We start from the raw sequence: 22,145 nt of genomic DNA on the forward strand, positions 1-22,145 counted from the left end.
CAGTGGGTTTTGTAGGCCTCCTGGTGGGGCGGACTAGTGCCTGTGTTCTGGTGGTTGAGGTTGAATCTTGTCTTTCTGGTGGGCAGGACCACATCTGGTGTTGTGTTTTGGGGTATCTGTGAACTTATGATTTTAGGCAGCCTCTCTGCTAATGGGTGGTGTTGTGTTCCTGTCTTGCTAGTTGTTTGTCATAGGGTGTCCAGCACTGTAGCTTACTGGTCATTGAATGGAGCTGGGTCTTAGTGTTGAGATGCAGAGCTCTGAGAGAGCTTTTGCTGTTTGATATTATGCGGGGCCAGGAGGTCTCTGGTGGACCTATGTCCTGAACTCGGCTCTCACACCTCAGAGGCTCAGGCCTGACACTCGGCTGGAGCACCAAGACCCCATCAGCCACATGGCTCAGAAGAAAAGGGAGGGAAAAAAAAGAAAGGAAAAAATAAAATTAGTAAATTAAAAAATAAAAGAAATTATTAAAACTTAAAAAAATTAAAAAGTAATAAAGAAAAAGAAAGAAAGAGAGAGCAACCAAACCAAAAAACAAATCCACCAATAATAACAAGCGTTAAAAACTATACTAAAAAAAAAAAAAAACTCTGGACAGACAGAACTCTAGGACAAATAGTAAAAGCAAAGCTATACAGACAAAATCACACAAAGAAGCATACACATACACACTCACAAAAGGAGAAAAAGGAAAAATATATATATGTATATAAAAAAAAGGAAGAAAGCAACAGAATCAATAAACAAATCTACCAATGATAGGAAGCTCTAAATACTAAACTAAGATAAACCTAAAACCAGAAACAACTTAGATGCAGAAAGCAAACCCCAAGTCTACAGTTGCTTCCAAAGTCCACTGCCTCAATTTTGGGATGATTTGTTGTCTATTCAGCTATTCCAGAGGTGCAGGGTACATCAATCTGATTGTGGAGATTTAATCCGCTGTTCCTGAGGCTGCTGGGAGAAATTTCCTTTCTCTTCTTTGTTCGCATAGCTCCCGGGGTTCAGCTTTGGATTTGGCCTCGCCTCTGCGTGTAGGTCACCTGAGGGCGTCTGTTCTTCGCTCAGAGAGGACGGGGTTAAAGAAGCAGCTGATTCGGGGGCTCTGGCTCACTCAGGCCAGGGGGAGGGAGGGGTACGGAATGTGGGGCGAGCCTGCGGCGGCAGAGGCCAGTGTGACGTTGCACCAGCCTGAGGTTCACCGTGTGTTCTCCTGGGGAAGTTGTCCCTGGATCCCGGGACCCTGGCAGTGGCAGGCTGCACAGGCTTCCGGGAGGGTAGGTGTGGATTGTGACCTGTGCTCGCAGACAGGCTTCTTAGTGGCAACAGCAGCCTTAGCGTCTCATGCCCGTCTCTGGGGTCCGCGCTGATAGCCGTGGCTCGCGCTTGTCTCTGGAGCTCGTTTAGGCGGTGCTCTGAATCCCCTCTCCTCACACACCCCGAAACAATGGTCTCTTGCCTCTTAGGCAGTTCCAGAGTTTCTCCCGGACTCCCTCCCGGCTAGCTGTGACGCACTAACCCCCTTTAGGCTGTGTTCACGCCAACAACCCCAGTCCTGTCCCTGGGGTCTGACCTCCGAAGCCCGAGCCTCAGCTCCCAACCCCCGCCCGCCCCAGCGGGTGAGCAAGACAATCCTCTCGGGCTGGTGAGTGCTGGTCGGCACCGATCCTCTGTGCGGGAGTCTCTCCGCTTTGCCCTCTGCATCCCTATTGCTGCGCTCTCCTCCATGGCTCTGAAGCTTCCCTCCCACCACCCTCGTCTCTGCCAGTGAAGGGGCTTCCTTGTGTGTTGAAGCTTTTCCTCCTTCACAGCTGCCTCTCAGAGGTGCAGGTCCCGTCCCTATTCTTTGTCTCTGTTTTTTCTTTTTTCTTTTGCCCTACCCAGGTACATGGGGAGTTTCTTGCCTTTTGGGAAGTCTGAGGTCTTCTGCCAGCGTTCAGTAGGTACTCTGTAGGAGCTGTTCCACATGTAGATGTATTTTTGATGTATTTGTGGGGAGGAAGGTGATCTCCATGTCTTACTCCTCCACCTTCTTGGAACTCTCCCCCTGTAATAACTGTTAATAAAGTATAATCTATAAAAATACTGAATCACTATGCTGTACCTGAAACTAATATAATATTATAAATCAACTATACTTGAAAAGCAAAAACCAAAAAAAAAAAAAGCATAGAGTTGGGCTGTATCATACAACTTGATGTTCAATTTAAGTTCGAGAAAATACTTTCACTGATGGGTTTAGTCCCTTTACTTTCATTGTGATTGGCAAGATATTTAATTTTTTATGATTTTAATTTGTTCTTCTGATTTTTCTCTTTTATTCTCCTCTCCTGCTTTTTATTAGATTGTTATTTGAAAATAATATCCTATTTGCTGGTTTGAAAGTTACACTTCTAATTTTTATTCTTTTAATTGCCAATACTCAGACTTTTAGAATCACCTAGAGTACTTGTTAGAACATAGATTGCTGGGCCCACCCCCAGAGTTTCTAATTCAGAGCTGAGTTAGCCTCCAAGTATTTGCGTTTCTTACAAGTCCCCAGATAATGCTAATGCTGCCCTTCTGGAAATCACACCTTGAAAGACCGGCAGCAATTGGTGCTTACCAGCAGATAAATATTAGCACCTGTACCCAATAACCATTCCTAGTTGACTTCCTAATTATTTTTGAATTCTTTTACTTGTTGAGTTCTCTGCTTTCCCACCAGGTCAGCCATGCGTTAAAATGTTTAAATTTCATTGTATCCGATATTTTTAGGAGTGTAGTTCTCAGAGGAGTTTCTTTGACCATCTAATCCCATAATATTGCCAGGAACAGAAGCAGGACTGTAATTTCTCATAGGAGAATAATTTTTCCCCCCATTCTGAATGCTGAAAGAGAGAAACTTTCTTGCAAGTTTCTGGTCTGATGGCTGGAGTTTCTTTGGTCTCTTTGATATGAGGTACAGCCTTTACAGACTCCTGGCTGTAAGTAGCAGTTTAGCTCTGTGCCGTCTGTGAACCCAAGGCCATGTCTCCTGCCCTTGATAGGCAGTTCAAACTCCAGCTTTGAGTCTTGGGACATCAGCTTATGGCCTCCCGTTCTAATGAATATCCTCTTCATTACTAGCACTGCGTGGTTTCCCTTGGCTGTGTTTGTAGACTTGGGAGAGGAGGATGTATTTCATTCACCCGTTCTATGTGTGTCATGGGGTGGAGGTTGGGGAAGCTATGTAATCTCAGTCCACCTGGTTGTCTTCTCTTATTTTTCAGTTGTCATCTAACAGAGAACACGGGGCATAGGGTCAAAAAGGTTTGAGAAGCAGAAAGTGAGTGGAAAAGAGAATGCTTTGTCTGGAATGCACCTGAGCTTAGGGACTTGGAGTTGGTAGCATATCATTAGTACTGGAGAATAGTAGGTGGTGCTGAATTGGAAGTAATTGAAGGAAGGCACCTTGCTGGTGTTAGTTAACACTATAAATGAGACCTGGGAATTTTAAAAGTTTTAAATTTTTACTAGGGCCAATCTTCCTTGAAATGTTTTTATTGCATATAAAACATATGCTACTAAAATTTTTAAATATTTTTCTTTTGGAGTCATTCTTTTCTTAAATACTGACTTACCCTTCTTAGGTGTGCATTGACAACATATGCTGAAGAATATGCTCCACCGTATGAATATCAGCCACGTGTGAGTATAAGAGGGCTGAAAAGCCATATTCTAAACATTTATGTACTTAATATGATTCTTTACATGTAGTGTAAATAGTCATGCTTGAGAAGAAAGGACAAATGCTGAGATTTATGATGTTTTATATTTATTCAGAGATATTAGCTATTTGTGGGAGTTAATGGAATATTTTATGGTTATGATTTATTTTGGGAATAAGTTTATAGATTTCAGGGAGAAAATATTGCAGTGTCCAAAATATATTACTTTCTTCCTCATCTTATTTTACTGTCCCCCTCCCTAAATTCAATTTATCTGGAATAAGAACCTACCTTTCTATTCATTTGTATTGTATTAGCATATGAAAATAAGTGGTTTAATTTAGCTCTGGGAAATATGTATGTTGATAAAATATGTCCAGCTTACAACTTCAATAAACTTGTACTTAAAAATTATACAACAATTATACAAAAGCAAAACAAGGCTGCTTCCTATCAGTCTTTTTTAGGAAGTCTTAACTGGTGCAATAGATAAGAGACTTAACTATTGAAAAAGAGGAGGAAAAAATCTTTATTTTCAGATAGTATGATTATCTTCTCAGGAGAACCAAGATGTTAAAATAAGTAACTAGAATGAATAAGACCAGTTAGTAAGGTGATTACTAAATAAATAAATGTATCAAATGTATCAAAGACAATATCTTTCCTTCATATTAGCAATAACTGCTTAGTAGGCTATAAAAGAAAAAACATGCAAACTACTATAACAACACAAATTTTAAATACTTTTATGAAGAAAATTCTAGATCAAATAAAGATCAATAAAGAATATGTGGTAGTTCGTCTCCAAAGATGGTGGACAGACCACTTCCCCAGCAAGAGGTAAATGTTCCTCCACCTTTTGAATTTAGGCTGTCACATGACAGATTTGATCAATAGAATGTGGCAAAAGGAATCCTATGCCAAATCTAGGCTATCTTTAATAAGAGTAATTATTACTCTTTAATCTAGAGTAGCCTAGATTTCTTACATGGTGGCTCAGGGCTTCCAACTCTTGGAACCCTGAGCCACCATGTAAGAAATCTAGGCTACTCTGCTGGAGGGAGAGGCCATGAGAAGGAACACTGATGAGCTTGACTTATGAGCGACAAAGCCATCTTGGACATCCACCCTAATAAGCTTGGACTGCAGCTCCAGCTGCCATCTGACTGCAAACCATGAGAGATTCCAAGAAGATAATAATAAATTGTTACTGAAGGCATTAAGATTTTTTTTTTTTTTTTAAATAAATATACACCGGGCTTCCCTGGTGGTGCAGTGGTTGGGAGTCCGCCTGCCGATGCAGGGGACACAGGTTCTTGCCCCGGTCCAGGAAGATCCCATATGCCATGGAGCGGCTAGGCCCATGAGCCATGGCTGCTGAGCCTGTGCGTCCGGAGCCTGTGCTCCGCAACGGGAGAGGCCACAACAGTGAGAGGCACGCGTACTGCAAAAAAAAAAAATTAAAAAAAAAATAAATAAATAAATAAATAAATATACACCAAAGGTAACTAAGACAGAAATCTCAAATACAAGGGAATAACTACCATTTGAGGGGACTGGAAAACTAAATTATAAGTTAAATTTATAAATTTAATATAATTACATTAAAAATTCCAATGGATTTTGTTTTCTATCAGAACTCTAAGATTCTGAAAATTATTTGAAAGTATAAACATGAGAATAATCACAAGTTTTTTGAAACAGTGGCATAACCAATTTAGGGAAGTAAACTGTTCATGATACTACTTTCGGTATGTTTAATCTTATTTATTTCTTCTCATTAAAAAATAGCATTCAAGCCATAAGAAAAGCATATATGATGGCTTATGGATTAATATGCTTAATACCTAAAGAACTCAAACCTATTGGCCGGAAAAATGTTAAAACCCTAGGGAAATGAGCAAAGGTCATATAAAGACAGTTCACAAAGTAGGAAATTATTATTATTAACTAGCTGATAAATACAGGGAAAATCCCAATCTACAAATAATAGAATATATGAATTAAAGCAATAAATTTTTTTGCTAATAAAATTGGCAATATTTTTTAAAATAATAATACTCAATTGAGTAAAGGTGGGGTGAGATGGGTACTTTTTTCTATTGCCAGGAATATTGTAAATTATTTTAATCTTTCTGTAAAGGAATTTGGCGATATGAATTGAGATACTATTTGATCTAATAATTCTCCTAAGGATTTCCCCAAAGAAAAATAGTTCATACCAGGGATAAAATTTATATCCAAAGATACTCATCATTGAATTATGTATTACAGCAAAACTTGGAAATTACCTAATGTTTTAGTATTAGGTGTAGTGCTCTAGGGATTCAGATTGAGCCTCCCCAAAATTTGTCACTCCTGCATGAGGATTTTTTTGAGTTAAAGACATGAGACCCTGTGTGTTCAAGATAACCTACTGTTCCTCCCTTAACTACCTAGAAGAATTTAAACTGGGAATTTTTCCCAGAAAAAAAAAAAGTTATTACAGAGATAAATTTGAGCTAAGTAGCCCCATCTGTATGGTAGGGCAAATGTCTAATTGCCAAACATCTGCTTTTCTTATTGTCTTGTGAAACCTCCTTTTCTTGGAAGCTCCAGGCCCCTATCCCATTCCTTAGCTCAGGATGACGTGTATACCTTATTTTACCTTTCTGTCTTTGAACCTCTTATGTATGTAGGGACTCTGACCTTCTCATGTATGTGGGGTTCCTGTATGTATGAAATTAAATTAGACTTTTTCCTGTTAATCTGTCTCATGTCAGTTTAATTCTTAGACCAGTCAGAAGAACCTAGAACTGTAAAGGAAAGTTTTTTTCTTCTCTGACAGTACTAATTAAATAGGTTATAATCACATGATGAGATATTTTATAGCCTTTAGAAAGTCCATGGATAGTTCTTACTGTCTTGATAAATCTTCTTATTTAAGGTAAAGAAAAACATTAAGATACAAAATTGTATGTGTATTTTATCCAAACTATGTAAAAGTATAGAGGAAAAAAGCCTGAAGAAACTGTCAAAATGCTAGTAAAGTTGACTAGTGAATGGTGAAATTCTAAGTGATTTTCTTCATCTTTAGCATTTTCTAATGTAGTAAGCATGGTGGTTTATAATCAGAAAACCCACAAGGAAACAAATATATTATTTTAAAATGCAATTCAGGCTCATTTCCTTATATACATGGGCTTTGGCTCCATCTCCAAACAAAAGGAAGTTGTAAGGCACGTAATTAAAAACTCACAAAATTCAAAGGACTGGTTTCCCCAAGAGCATAAATATAAAGAATGTGCGATGTGTTCTCAGGGTGCATGAATCTTTAGCTATTGTGTTGTATATTTGTGCTTTATTTTTTTCAGCATTATTTCTAGTATTTCTCATGTTGCTTGTTTCCACATTAACAGCACAGCATGCAGCATGCGCTGGCAGTTCTTTGGCTTTATTTAGAGTTTTGTTCATTCACTTCCAAGTTCTTTATCAAAGGAATTGATTTTGAGGCATGTTTTTAGCCCTGCTTCTAGCACCCCATTAATGAATGCTTGCATTGCATTGTTATAGAATACAAAAAATCTTTTAAATTGTAATGACAATGAATGGTTAAGTAACAGCAGAATAGTGACTGAACTCTGACTTAGAAGTTACTGTGCACATAAACAAATGTATGATTCATAAAATACTGACAAAATAAGGAGAATATTTTTTACTTGCTAGAGACTTCACCATGTGGCCTTAGCATAAACATAGCTCACCATTCACTCAGGCTACCACCTTTGCAATTATGCAATTCCTGAAGAAATCTTAAAATATTTTGATTCGTATTATTTTAAATTTTGTGCATGAATTGAGACTTTATAAATTTTTATATTATGGTCTCTTACATTTGCTTAATTCATAATTGCATAAAGTGGGATAGCATCATAAGAAGTCTTAAGGAGAATGCAAATTATCTCCCCATAGCTCTAGATGTGAATGAATAAATACAGAATATTAGGAAGCTATGAAATCATTTCCAAGGAGAGAAATGAAAGAGAATTGCAAGCTACTTCTTCAGAACTCCACCTCTTAAAGCTGGGTACAGTAAGTCACCTACATACAAACAAGTTCTGTTCCAAGAGCGTGTTCATGGTCCAATTTGTTAAGTCCAACAAAGTTAGCCTAGGTACCCAACTAACATAATTGCCTATATAGTACTGTACTGTAATAGGTTTATAATACTTTTCACACAAATAATACATAAAAAACAAATGCAAAAAATAAAGAAAACATTTAAAATCTTACAGTACAGTACCTTGAAAAGTACAGCAGTACAGTACAACAGCCGGCATACAGGGGCTGGCATCGAGTGAACTGGCAAGAAGAGTTACTGACTGGAGGAGGGAGAGGAGGTGGGAGATGGTAGAGCTGGAGGATAGTCAGCAATAGGAGATGGAGGGCAAGCTGCAGTTTCACTCATGCCTGACATTGATGGCACAGGTTTTGGCTCCTTGCTAGATTCAATTCTATCTTCCCTCTTGAAAAACGATCCAGTGATGTCTGGGTAGTAGCTCTTTTTTTCTCATCATAGATGACATGGTAGCACTGGATTGCATTCTGAATGGCTGCTGCAAACTTCATGTATTGTTCTATGTTCGAGTCCTGTGCCTCAAAAACTAACAGTGCCTCCTCAAATAAAGAAAATCCCCTTGCCACTTCCTGTGTCGTGAATCTCTTCAGTTCTTCAGTTACTTCTTCTTCCTCTTGTCTCTCTTCGTCCTTTCTCTGGGCCTCCAATTTCATCAGGTAGGTCTTCATTAGTAAGCTCCTCATGTTGCACAGCAACAGTGCTGGACAGTAAAGCACACAAAAGCACAACCACTTGTAGAGGATGCACACACGTGACAATGTACACCAGGCACGTGAACTAATTTACATGAATGGTCATGCAAACACACGTTCATATCTTTGAAAGTTTGCAACTTGAAGGTTCGTATGTAGGGGACTTACTGAACTTATTATGACTCACCCAATTTCAATGAAAGATACCTTCTCTTAAAAGCTTCCCTATCATTCTCCCAAAGAACCAAACTAAAGGAAAAGTTACAGAGAAGTTACATCAGAAGATTGGTCTAAAGCTGGCTATTTGTAGGGTATGTGAGCCTTTGAGACAAAGGACAAGTGAGCTGAGGGTAATGGTAAGGAAACTAAGGATTAGTAAGGAAAATAATTAGTTCAGGCACAGACTAGCAAACTCAGGAAGTTGAAGGGTCCAGGGAATTAAAAAAAGAACAAGCACGACAGTAGTGAAGGAGTGAGAGAGCGAGAAGATTTAGAAGTAGTGAGCAAAGGGAATGTCCTGGAATTTTTTGATATTTCAGATGTAGAACAATTTTGGGGAATGACAGATCCCAAGATGTGGTCATGGGAATGAGTTTCTATAATGGAATCCGAGCCATTGACTTGAGAAGGTGAAAAAATGGTAAGCCAGAGTGTTGGCTAGATTCTAAATATGGGTGTTAGAAGTCAACCTACAATATATCGGGATAGAAAGGTAGGGCCAAAGATTGATTCAAGTGACCAGTCCCTCAGTGGGAGCAGTTTGGAGGTACATGGCTCCTCTCAGCCCTGCAGCTGCCATTTGAGTACATCTGATTGATCATTTTGTGTGAAGTACCATTTTGTTTTCCTAAATATAGCTGCCTATTGAATTATCTTTCCAGACGTATAAGTAGCTTTAAAGCAAAAAGTGTTGCATATCCTAGTTGTTTCAGAGATAAAAAGCTGAGGAAGTTTTTAATAGAATTATGTTTTAAAGCTGGCATGCATTCCAAATTGATTACAAGGGATCCAAGCAGTGTTTCATAGTAGGTAAGAAACAGATACAGTGTTTCATAGTAGGTAAGAAACAGATATCTGTTTCTGTTTAAAATATTACCAACAGTGGTAGGATTGGCCTATCCTATCACTGGGGTTCTATGCCCTGGTACAGATATAGCATTGTTAAAATATTGATATTTCTGTGCTATTTGGAAATTTACTGTGGCCTTGAGTTTCTTCCATTGAAAGAAAAAAAATTAATACATTTTACAACTGCATTGCTATAAAGACAAATATAATCCAGGTTGGATTATATTCATTTTTTTTTGGATTTAAAGGCTTATTAAAGAGATATATTTATTATTATTTTATTATTATTATTATTTTTTGCGGTACACGGGCCTCTCACTGCTGTGGCCTCTCCTGTTGCGGAGCACAGGCTCCAGACGCGCAGGCTCAGCGGACATGGCTCACGGGCCCAGCCGCTCCACGGCATGTGGGATCTTCCCGGACCGGGACACGAACCCATGCCTCTCCCCTCGCAACGGGAGAGGCCACAACAGTGAGAGGCCCGTGTACTGAGAAAAAAAAAAAAAGCCTTTTATTGTTCTTTTAGGCTCAGTCACATGAAAGAAACTCCCCAAAGGCTAGAATTGTCTTTAGTTTCCTGCTTCCTAGGAAGGGATGTCTAACAGTGGCTTTAAAAAGAAGATAAGGGAAAGAGTGACTTGCTGAAAACCACCAACAGCTGGGTCAGAAAGTTAATCTAGAAAGGTTGGTGGTTCTATAGGAAGTATCACCTGTCAATTAAATTAGCTTTCATTCCCACTTCTTTTTAAGGCCCTCTCTTTGTATCTTTGCTCCATTCTGTGTCCCCATGATCTTCCATAATTTCATTCCAGTATAGGCAGTCTTTTTCCTTTTTTCTTGTTCTTTTGTTGTTTTTGTTGTTCTGTTTTAAAAAGATAATAGCACAAAAAGTTGTGCGATGTAATTCTGGCCACAGGGAATAATCATGTGTAAGCCTTGTAGTCTAGATTAAAGTGTGGTTTTGCCAAACTTTTATTCAGAAAATTAAGGCTGAACTTTAATTAGGTAATGTTTCAGAGTTAATGATGTGTCTTCATGACTTTTATTTTAGTACTACTTTGCTTTGTACTGCATCTTAATATATCTACTATTTAATTTTCTCTTCTTTGTCCTGTTAAGGTTCTGAATCACTATCTATTAACAAAAGAATCATGGCCATTTGCTGATTATGCTTGTTTATCTTATTATGTGCTATTGACTGAAATGAAATTAGAATTTTAGATTCTTCTGCAAAAGAGGTGCTGGTGGGGGAGTGGAATTGGAGAAGAGGGAAGGGGGTCACATGATTGTACCTAGTATTTTTTGATTAATGTCAAGGTGTTCCAAAATGCTGCTGCTAGTTAACCAGAGAAACAGCCCTCTATTACTTGGGTTCAGAAGGAGATGGTGGCCTTCCTCCGCCTAAATTCATGCCTCCACCTAAATTCCTCCACCTAAATTCAATGTGTGTTGCACATATGTGTGCTGACCTTATATGTATACATATAGGCATGATTTTGTAGTTTATAGGCAAACAATTCTGAATCTGAGTCTCATGGCATTCTGCCAGCACTAAGGGACTGCATTTCCTAGGCCCCAGCTTCAACTTTAGGATCTGCTGGCCGCTGCTCATATAGCTCCACAGGGCTTCCCCAGAGACAGATAGATACATAGATAAGATAGAGAGATAGATAAGATAGGTAGATAGTCTATCATATCTCTCTATGCTCTCTTTCTCTCTTTCTATCTGTCTCCTATTGGTCCTGATTCTCTGGAGAACTCTCACTGATATAGACAGAAAGATCTTTATGAGTTCTCTGGCTCTCAAATTCTGTGATTTGATTTGATTTGATTCTCATTGATCCTTTCTCATCCTAATAATTATTTATGACCAAGTAATCTTTTTGAATAAGTACCTTGGCAGATGTTTAATTCAAGTCTACTTGAAAATTAAAAAATAAATATTTTAACTCCTGCTCACCTGATGTATCACCAACAGCTGAGAAATTTGGGGTTTTGATTCTCAGGAAACTCAGATCCCCAAGTATTTTTTAGCATGTGTCCTTTTAGTGGAAACAACCCTGTTTCCTTTGATAGTATACCTTCATCTTATGTTGCTTTCTGAAGTTAAGTAACCATGACCTCCTTTTGTTTCTGAGTCAAGTCATAAAAGCTCAGTTCTACTTCAGGGAACTTGGGATTCTGGGAGATTTTATTTTCCTCCTTTTGGTTATCTTTAAATTTCTACAGTGAGCATATTTGACTTTTGTAAAGAAGAAAGAAAAAGAATTGAAAAATCAAGAACCCTGGGCCTCAAATTTATATCTAACCACACCACTATAAATATAAAACAGTGGCAAGTGTCCTCATAGAATATAGACTGAGAAATAAGAAAGGTGATGTTTATTTTTTATATTAAAATGATAGGAACAATCAAAATTTGTGCATAAGAAAGAAAAACGTGTCAATAACTAAGGTTTAATAGTGTATTGCTTAGTTTTTGATGCTGGCCATTACTAAAGTTTGAATGATATTAGTCTTTAAAAGTCAGCTTAGGGGCTTCACTGGTGGCACAGTGGTTAAGAATCCGCCTGCCAATGCAGGAGACACGGGTTCGAGCCCTGGCCTGGGCAGATCCCACATGCCACGGAGCAACTAAGCCTGTGCGCCGCAACTACTGAGTCTGTGCTCTAGAGCCCGCATGCCACAACGAGTGAGCCCGCACACCACAACTACTGAAGCCCGCACGCCGTGCTCTGCAATAAGAGAAGCCACTGCAATGAGAAGCCCGTGCACTGCAGTGAAGACCCAACGCAGCCAAAAATAAATAAATTTATATAAAGAAAAAGAACCAGAGTTCCTCGGAGACCCACTTAACCACGTCTTTGGGTTTTCATTTACATACATGTAAAAATCTGTATTTTTTTTTTTAAAAAAGTCAGCTTATTTTGTGATGTGATTGTTCATGTAGATCTCCATATTCTTCTTTGTGATGACCAGACTCATTAATGATATAGATGTTTATACTGATATTCACAGCCTACAATTCCTTGCATTTCCCATAACTATTTTTTCTTTAGTTGAATACCTGTATTTCTTACAAATGCTTTTTCTTTGTAAAATTTTATCAAATAAAAAGAGATAGTAAAGGTTTCTTAAATAGGTAACAATAATATATCCAACTAATTACATGTTCTTTATAGCTGCATTTGCCAATTACTCTTATCTGTAATTCAATCACTGGGAGAAAAAATATCCAATAGGAATGAAATCATTTTAAAAGTAGTGAAGGGATGTGTCTAAGATGCCTATCCCATGTGATCCCCAGGGTTAGTAAAGTAATTTTGGCTGTACAGGAATTGTTCTTTTCTCCCACATCACTCTGCATGTGTGCTTAGAAGACAACCTTACTAGGGGAAGGTGGGTCTTCAGTCAAGTGCACGTAAGTGGGGAAGAATTTTATACATAATGTATACTGAAAATAATCAAACAAAACATCACAGCAATCTACTTTAATATCTATTTTCATTCCATCCAATGTGACATTCAAATAAATAAGCTTGTTGCCTCAATACCTTTTTAAGAGTAAGTGGAGTACACCAAATGAGGATACTTATAGGCATGCTAGGGAAGAATGACCTTTGCTGTATGAATGCCAGGTAGCTAATAGCTATCCGTAATGGTGGACACAAGGTTAGTTTGCAGTGACTGATTTGGCCAGGAAACATAACCCATTATATAGTTTAATGGATGAGCTATCTAGATGAAGGAATTGAGACTGTGCTTTCAAATTATCTTGTAATATTAAATTAGGCAGAGTTACTGATGTTCTAGAAGGCAGGCCTAAAATTGAAAATAACCTTGAAAAATAAAACTATGAAAAATAAAAGGTCCTAAATAAAAAGGATGAAATCAAATAAGAATAAGTGTAACCACAGAACAACCCCTTGGAAGACTGGGAGAAAATGGGTAAGGACTGGGTATATGGTTGTCTAAGAAACAGTAATGTCATCTTATTCTAAAAAAAGAGAGGTTTGGGAGATATTGATGCTTAGAGGCTATGGGAATGAGGGTGGGAAGGGGATAGGAATCTAAGAATTGGATACCCATCACTTAAAGATACACTGATACATTTTCCTGATATAAGTGGTATAACTGTGTTCTATTTGTCTTTCACAATGAGGGAAGGTCGACTGGGGACTCAAGAGGACCCTTCTGTAATATCCTAACCTGTCTTTCTATGATCTGTTAAAAAGAAGAAGGAAGAGAAAAAGAAGAAAAGGAAGAAGAAAGCTTTATTAACCTTAACGCAGATTTTCCCTAAAGTGATTGTCTTGCTGGGTCTTTAGTGGTTCCTGTTTCTACAGGGCCTGTTTGCCCTTAGCATTCTTTTCTCTGACACTTTTTTCCGTCTTCTATCAGGATGTTTCACTCAAATTCCTCAACCCTTCTCTGAAACAGCACACTCAAAGGTGAAAAGAGATTGACTCTTACTGTTGGCTGTGTTTTGTCAGTTCTTGACCTCTGTGATGCTTCTTTGGAAGTGAGCAGTTGGCTACCACAGCATTCTTTGCCCTCCCTTTCCTCAGAATTCATGACATTGCAACACTCTCTCCATACCTTTTCTTCTCTGTCTTTCATGGCTTCTTTATGAACCCAGCCATGAATGTCCCAAAGATTTGGGTCCTAGAACCCTGCTCCTCTCATTTTACATAATCTCAGAGAATTCATCCACTCCCATGACTCTATAACCATCACTTTTTGGGGGTAACTTATTTTTTATATGATTTCAAACTTACAGAAAAGTTACAAGACTAGCAAGAGGAGGTCCCATATAATCTTTACCTGGAGTCAGCAATTGTTTACCATTTGAGAATAGGCTGGAGACTTTGTGCCCCTTTACCTCTGAACAGTTCAATGTGTATTTCTTAATAACAAAGACACATAGCTATGGTAAAGTTTTCAACCTAGGGGAAGATTGATACAGTATAATTATTTAAGCCACAGTCCATATTCAAATATAGTCCATTATCCCAGTAATGTTCTTTATAGCTCTTTCCCCAGCCAATGATCACTGCTGTGCACAGGGCACTGACTTCTCTCCAGGCCATCTGTCCCACAACACTGCCTTTAAAATAAACATTTTGTACTGATGTCATCTCTAATTAAAAATGTCTGAGAAGTGACTCATTTCCCTCCTTAAACAAGTCCTCTCCATCTCCATGTCTTTTTTATTCTTTTTAGTGGTATTAGAGCTCTCTCAGACATCTGGGTTTGAAGTTATGGAACATCTTTGGTTCTTTATCCCCAGTTAGGCTGGTAAGTCCTCTAAATTCTTTCTGTGAAATGTCTCCTCTAGTCCCCTCTTAAGCTGCTGTGCTCTGATGCCCACCCATTCCACACTTCAGACAAATGCTTTCAGTTACCGTCATCTATCTGGAGGACTCAGAAAAAGCTTGCAGTGATTGTCCTATCTTAAGTAAACTTTGTCAGAACTCAGGGTCTGTGTGGCGCCAGAATAGTGGATCAGCCAATAATGTGTGATAATTCACGAATCTCTTTCTATACACAGTTTCTAAATATTTCTTCCCAGCCCCACTAAATAGTTGTTGAATAAACATTTAAATAGTATGTTAGGGTGTTGAAACCATAACGACTATCTGCAACTCACATATGCAGAGGAAGTATGTCTAACTGATAACTGGCCCTCTTCCCGAGCCCATAACCAGTGGGAAAACACTAACTCTTCAATACTCTTAAAGCTTAGTCTGATTCCATAATTCAAATAGTTCCTATAGGAGATATTTAACCTTCCTTGAAAAAACTCTCACTTTCTCAGAGATCCTCTCCCATCCCCTATGTGTAGAAAAGCAGATCTGAGACTGTTATCTGTTAAAAGTCCTGCTTACAAGGTTAGCCTTTGGTTGGCATCTAGAGATAAGAATTCCTGAATAAGAGTAGCTCACTGTGTCTAAACTGTTTGCACAAACAATGTGGTTTATGTTGAACACCTGTTTTCCTTCTGCAAGTCTGGAATTTTGGTATGTGCTAGGCAGAGGGTGCCTGTGTGACCGGCCCCCAAGAAAAATCTTGGGCTTGGAGTCTCTGATGAGCTTCCCGAGTAGATAGCATTTCACAACACATGGCAGGGGGAATTAAGTGCATCTTGTGTGACTCACTGAGGGGGGGCTCTTGGTCTCAGAATTTCGCACCTGGTTTTTTCTGGACTTTAGCCCATGTGCCTTTTCCCTTTGCTGACTTTGCTTTGAATCAACTTGCTGTAATCAATCATAGCCACAAGTACAATTATATATTGAGTTTTATGAGCCCTCCTGGCAAGTCACTGTATCTAGGGGTGGTCTTAGGAATCCCAACACACCCTGCTTTTCTCCCTGTGGCAGATTGTTATTTTCCCAAAATGGTTGCAACATGTGCTGGCATCGCACATGCTCTTACAATGTGATTTTGACACTCTTCACATTGAGAGGCAGAGTCCATGTTACCTCCCCTAGAATTTGGGTGAACTGTGACTATGATGGAAGTGATGCTATGCGATTTCCAGAGTAGTTGATTAAAAGTAACGCAACTTCCTCCTGGTTCTCTTTTTGCCATCCTTATCCTCAGAACCCAGTCCCCATGCTGTGAGGAACCCCGTGCAGGCACAAGGAGTTGTACAGTTGTTCCATCAACAGTCCTAGCTAAAGTCCCAGCAGATAGCCAGCATCAACTACCAATTGGAATGAGAGACGTTTCCAACCCCAGCACTTAAGTCACTCTCAGCTTTCAGGTCTTCCCAACTGAGGCCTCAGACATTGTGAAGCAATAAGATGGCTTTGCTGTACCTTTCCAAATTCCTGACTCAAAGAATCTGGAAATGACTACTGTTTTACACTGCTATGTATGGGTTGGCCAGTTATGCAGCAATAGCAACTGTATCTTTCTCTGAGATGGCATCCGGGTATATGGAAAGAGGGATGCAACTTAGCATCCTGATGCCAGAGGGGAAGAGCAGCATTTTCTGTGTGGTGTTCTCTGGGATGATATCTCAAGTCCAGCTTGTTGCTCTTTCCCTTGCCAGCATAAGTGGCTATAGTCTGTGGCTGTTGTTAACTGTCAGTCTTTTTCTATTTCTCTTTTTCTCTGGGCTTGGTTGGAGCCCTCATGGCATGTTTGAGATGGCATGTTTGAGATGACTCAGCCTCATTTCCACTTCCATAGATACTGTGGACCCCACAGAAGCCTTCTGTGACTCCCATTCAGTACCTAGCTCCAATGCTCAGCTCTGCAGCTAACAGTTGAACTCCCTCTGCAGACTTACAACTACTTCAGGGTCTTGTTTATGCCACAGGATACAAACGTCGTTCAGAATTGATGATTCTCAGAGCCTCCCTCTGCCTGACCATGCTGTTCTGCCAGTTTGGGTTTGGCTGTGCCCCAGGCAAATGAAAGAACAGCCTGAGTGGTGGTCTGTTCTGAGTTCTCATGAGAGATGGGGGGCCAGGAGACCCCTTATACCTTTGTGCCATTATTTTCATTTATCCAGTGCACTTCCCTCTGTCCACATCAATGAGACTCTGTCTATGTCAATGAGACTGTCTGATTTAAGTCAACAGATGGGAAAATTGGGAAATGCTTCGACTATTTCTGCTGTCCTGCTTTACTTTTCCCTTATTTTCGTCTTCCTACAATGCCCCAGACTTCTTCCCTATCTTCCTACTCTCCATTCCAACTCTTGTTTAAGCCTTCATGGCAAAGGATGTTTTCTCTACATGCTTGGAGAAATCTATGATCTGAGTCTTCCAGGTATGGTCATTGATATTCTGAAATCCTCAAGACTGAACTGGATTGCAAGGCTGTTGTCTTTCGGAAGAACCCTATTTTGCATTAGAAGGTGATATTACTTTGCATTTTGGTTGCCATTTTTTTTCTAAAATAAATTTTGATCTCCCCTTGGGAAAATGGGTGGTTACACACCCCGAAAAGGGAAAACTACTAATAATTTTGAATGATTACGCCCTCCCTGTATACTTGGTTTGAGAGGTACACCAAATTACTCACTTGTCCAAAACTCCCACCATCTCAATTTAGCCTTGGGTATGAATTGCAGTCAATATAAAGGTCCTCTGAGGTAGGACCTTCTTGGTGAAGCTGCTTTTTTCTATTCTGTTTTGTGCCTTTTGTATTAAACTTTGGAAAACATACTCTGTTCTGCTTCCTTATAACAATTATACCCTCCTGGTTCCTAATAGTTTGTTCTTATTTTTGAAAACCTTCTTTATTCACCTATTCCATGTTTACATCCTTCTAATTCCTGAGTATATGCTTAGGCACAAATTTACTGCTTGCCTTGACTCCTACTTTTTTATATATGCCCAGCTGCTCCCTTGTTTTTGCTCCATTTCCTTGCTCTAACTCTCAGAACCTCGGTGTTTCAATATTGCAGATTATTCAGATTATTCAGGATGCTTTTAGTAGGTTGTACAAAAACCAACTCAAACCAGATCAGACAGTAAAAGTAATTTATTGGCTCATATTTATTTGAAAAGTCTGGCTTCAGGAAAGGATTGATATGGCAATGTCATTGGTACTTTTTACTGATTCTCAAGCCTGCCTTTTATGGTGTTGGTTTCATGCTATACTGATAGTAGGCAGGCTGCCAACAGCAACCTGGGCTAGATGCTTCCTTACTTATGTGCAATAGTGGAAAAAGAATGTTTTTCCCCCAAACTCTTTTTTTTTTTTTTTTTTTTGCGGTACGCGAGCCTCTCATGATTGCGGCCTCTCCCGTTGCGGAGCACAGGCTCCGGACGCGCAGGCCCAGCGGCCGTGGCTCACGGGCCCAGCCGCTCCGCGGCATGTGGGACCCTCCCGCACTGGGGCACGAACCCGTATCCCCTGCATCGGCAGGCGGACTCTCAACCACTGCGCCACCAGGGAAGCCCTCCCCCAAACTCTTGAACAAAATCTCAGGCTTTAAGCTGTTTGGACAAACTCAAGTCACATGCCTAACATTGAACCAATCACTGTCTTTGAGAGTGGAGTGAGATTGTCCTTATTTTCTTAGGCCAATTAGATTCTACCCCTAGACTGGGAGGGGGGTTAATCTACTCAAACTGCATGGTTACTACACAATGTGAAATGGGAGAAGTGGATTCAGGGTGAGCTGGTGTCACCTCTTAAAGTTTGCATGAGATGAGCATGCTCACGTCTTCCCAACTCAATGTTCACTACTGACTTCACTTGGTAGCTTGAAGTCAACCATGGCAGGAGTATTTATACCACAGGAATTGTCAAATATTACAAATCAGTTGTGTGGGCTTTTTTTTTTTGGTGGGGGGAGCTGGTTTACCAATACATCTCTGATAATGGGAGGCACTCAGTTTTATGTGTTAACAGGCAACAAACATTCTCTTAATTAGTTTTCCTAACTTCAGAATTGCACACCCCTACTTACCACTTTTTAAAAATAATGGCTTTACTGAGATTTAATTCACCTGCCATAAAATTCACCCTTTTAAAACATACAATTCAGTGATTTTTGGTGTATCTCCAGTGTCATACCATCATCACCACAGTCAATTTCAGTATATTTTCATCACCCCCAAAAGAAACCCCATACCCACTGTAGTAGTTAGGTTTCTCTACAGAAACAAAACCAAAGCTGAAAACCCCGGAAAGCCAGTGATGTAATTCACTTCGCGTTTGAAGGCTTGAGAACCAGGAGTACCAAGGAGCAGGATAAGATTAATGTCTCAGCTTGAGCAATCAGGCAGGAAGGGGCCAATTCTTACTTTGTCTGCCTTTCTCTTCTATTCAGGCCCTCAACAGATTGGATGATGCCCACCCACATTGGGGAAGGCAAACTACTGGGTCCATCAATTTAAATGCTAATTTCATCTGGAAACACTTTCACAGACACAACCCACAAATAATGTTTAGCCACATATCTTGGTGCCTCGTGATCCAGTCACACCCATTAATAGTCACTCCTCATTCCTTCCCTCCCACTATCCCCTGGCAAAACTACTTTCTGTCTCTGTGGACTTGCCCATTTTGGACATTTCATATAAGGAATCATACAATCTGTCTTTTGGCTTAGTTTCTTTCACCTCGCATAATGTTTTCAAGGTTCATCTATGCTATACAACTATCAGTATTTTTTTCCTTTTATTGCCAAATAATATTTCATCGTGTGAATAGACCACATCGTGAATTGTTTATACATCCATCAGTTAATGACATGTGAGTTGTTGAGATCCAGTTCTAATCATAGTTCTGGAATCCGGTCCTTTTCACCTTCAGTCTTTAGTACCTTCTGCGGCTGGAATACTTTTCCTAAAACATCACATTTATTCTTGTCACTCATCACATCAAAATATATTGTCCACTCTGTCTGGGAGATGCTAAAGGAAGGCGCTGACCTCGCATGTGAAGCTGTCCTCAGTTCCACTGCAACTGGGGTAGAAATCAGCAGATCCTGCCACCTACTTAGAGGGCAGTTTGGCAAGCGATGCTCTAATCTCATTTAAAGGGCCTCTAGCTGACCAAAAACAAACAAACAAACCCCAAAGAAATAGACCCCCAACAACACAAAGCAAAAGCCCAAAACTATATAGAAAGTGACATGGATATTATGTAGCTTTTGGATTTTATTGTTTATATATTTTATCTCTTAAATATTAAGAATTTCATGAGGGTGCTGGTGGGATGATGTGTCTTACAGGTAGATAGCTTGAAGCCCTGGCTGAATCAGTAGCGTTCTTTAGATTCTCTCCTGAGATTTTAAGCAAATGGTCTTATATGTGAAGTGGGAGTAATAATTCTTACTTCAGAGCCTGTTGTGGATTAAAAGTTATAAATACTCAACTACCGTGTTCAACCCGTAATAGGCACTCAGTAAATAGACACTATAATGATTATTATATGGTTAGAATTTTCATTTATTTTCAATAAAGCCAATCTAAGGTTAGAACTATTTTGGTGTTCTTTCATTGTTTTATCGTTTTGGTGATTTAATTTCAATATTGTCCTAGTGCTTTAAAATTAGTACCAGTTTGAAGCAGAAATTAGATAATCAGTGCAAGGGCTTTATGTTTCTTGTCTACCATTACCCTTGATATAATCTGAGAGAATCAATATTTCCTTTGGGAAATGGTCAATGATAGTGTCTTGTTTTATTACTATAGAAGCTTTTATGAAGTGCTCTAAGGATAAATACCTTAAATATTATACTGGGTTATACTGATATAAATTTCTCATAGGAATGAATCTTCCAGCTTGGCAGTTACTGGCAAGTATGACTTGATAGCAATTATTAAAAATATAACCCAAGATATTATTCTTTGGAATGATTATAACATATTAGTAAAAAAGATATTGAATGGTAGTTAAATTGTAATTGTTTTTGTCTTTTTGCAGATGGTCATACAATTTAAATGGTTCTTTATGTTGTATATTTATGGTTTAGAAAAATTCACATATATGATAATTTATAATTTTAATTTTATAAATAAAACAGCCATGAACTAGATTCTTCTTTCAGAATTAGAAGTACTTATAAATGCAATAGCCAAATACAAGAGGTGTTAGTAATTTGAGAGATTAAATTAATCAATTTTTTGAAAGTTAACCTGTGATCATAATACAACTAACACATTAAAGATCAACTTTTGGAAATCACTCCTTTTTACATATTTTAGTCATTTAATATTATCTTTCTCCCTCCCCCCATAGGGTTATCCTTGTCAAGATGATGATTATTCAGTTGTCTACAGAAAATGCCGTTCTCAGTTCACAGATCTAAATGGTTCCAAAAGATTTGGCATCAACACCTGGCATGATGAGAGTGGGACTTATGCCAATTCATATGTAAAACGAAAACTCTACCCATTTACCAGTGGCCTTGTTGTTCCCTTTTTAAAATAATATATGGAATCAGATTCTATAACTAATGAAAGGTAATGGATGTAGCAGTTGATGATTTTCTATCCTAATAAATGCAGTGGAAATATTACGATAATAGATTCCTTTAACACAAAATCTTATATTCTAGACCAGTGTGTATATCTTTCTTTTTATAAGCTACTCTGGTATTTTCCAAAGTTTAGTATGTTTTTCACTGAAGGTATATAACCCAATTCTAGATGGTACTTGGAGGAATTTTATTTTATGTTACTTTATTTTGTTTTATTTTATTGACTGAATTTATTTTAAATTTTATTAGGAAAAAATGCATAAAGCTAACACAATCAAGCTCATGATTGCTTAGGGTGTGTCTGATTTAAAAAAAAGAGATAACTTAAATTCTACTTTTGAGTGAATAAAAATTTAGGTGGTACTCAAATTCTACATGAAACTCAACTGGCTTAAGTTTGAGCAACATGGGCCCTATAATAATGCTGAGTGTGTGTGTGTGTGTGTGTGTGTGTGTTTATTGGGGAGGAGTGTGTCTGTTTCTACACTTTAACATATCTGTGGTGGCTAGCTGCTCTGTGGATTATCATTCAGCATGGTGTTTTTCCTTATACAATATAACACTTTTTATTGTATGAAGTAGCAGAGATGCAGACAGAATCTTAGTGAAACTTTAGGGGTTTA

At 38.8% G+C, this 22,145-nt stretch overlaps 1 protein-coding gene across 5 annotated transcripts in view; it reads left to right on the plus strand.

The window, feature by feature from the left end:
* The window catches only part of CFAP95 (cilia and flagella associated protein 95), a gene marked incomplete at its 5' end in the record, with an annotated part of 122,322 nt that extends 100,762 nt beyond the window's left edge, over nucleotides 1-21,560 (plus strand). For 4 of the 5 annotated variants that reach the window (XM_079926673.1, XM_079926675.1, XM_079926672.1 and 1 more), the window contains 2 exons: nucleotides 3,615-3,672; nucleotides 21,282-21,560. In XM_079926673.1, the coding sequence (XP_079782799.1) occupies nucleotides 3,615-3,672; nucleotides 21,282-21,473 (250 nt within the window). In that variant the 3' untranslated portion in view covers nucleotides 21,474-21,560. Of the gene's footprint in view, nucleotides 1-3,614; nucleotides 3,673-13,970; nucleotides 14,021-14,792; nucleotides 14,849-21,281 lie in introns of those variants that run through there. The other variant, XM_079926671.1, reaches the window with a different exon arrangement.
* Nucleotides 21,561-22,145: the final 585 nt, after the last annotated feature.

The sequence above is a fragment of the Stenella coeruleoalba genome, assembly GCF_951394435.1.
Source record: "Stenella coeruleoalba genome assembly, chromosome: 7".
Taxonomy (NCBI): Eukaryota; Metazoa; Chordata; class Mammalia; order Artiodactyla; family Delphinidae; genus Stenella; species Stenella coeruleoalba.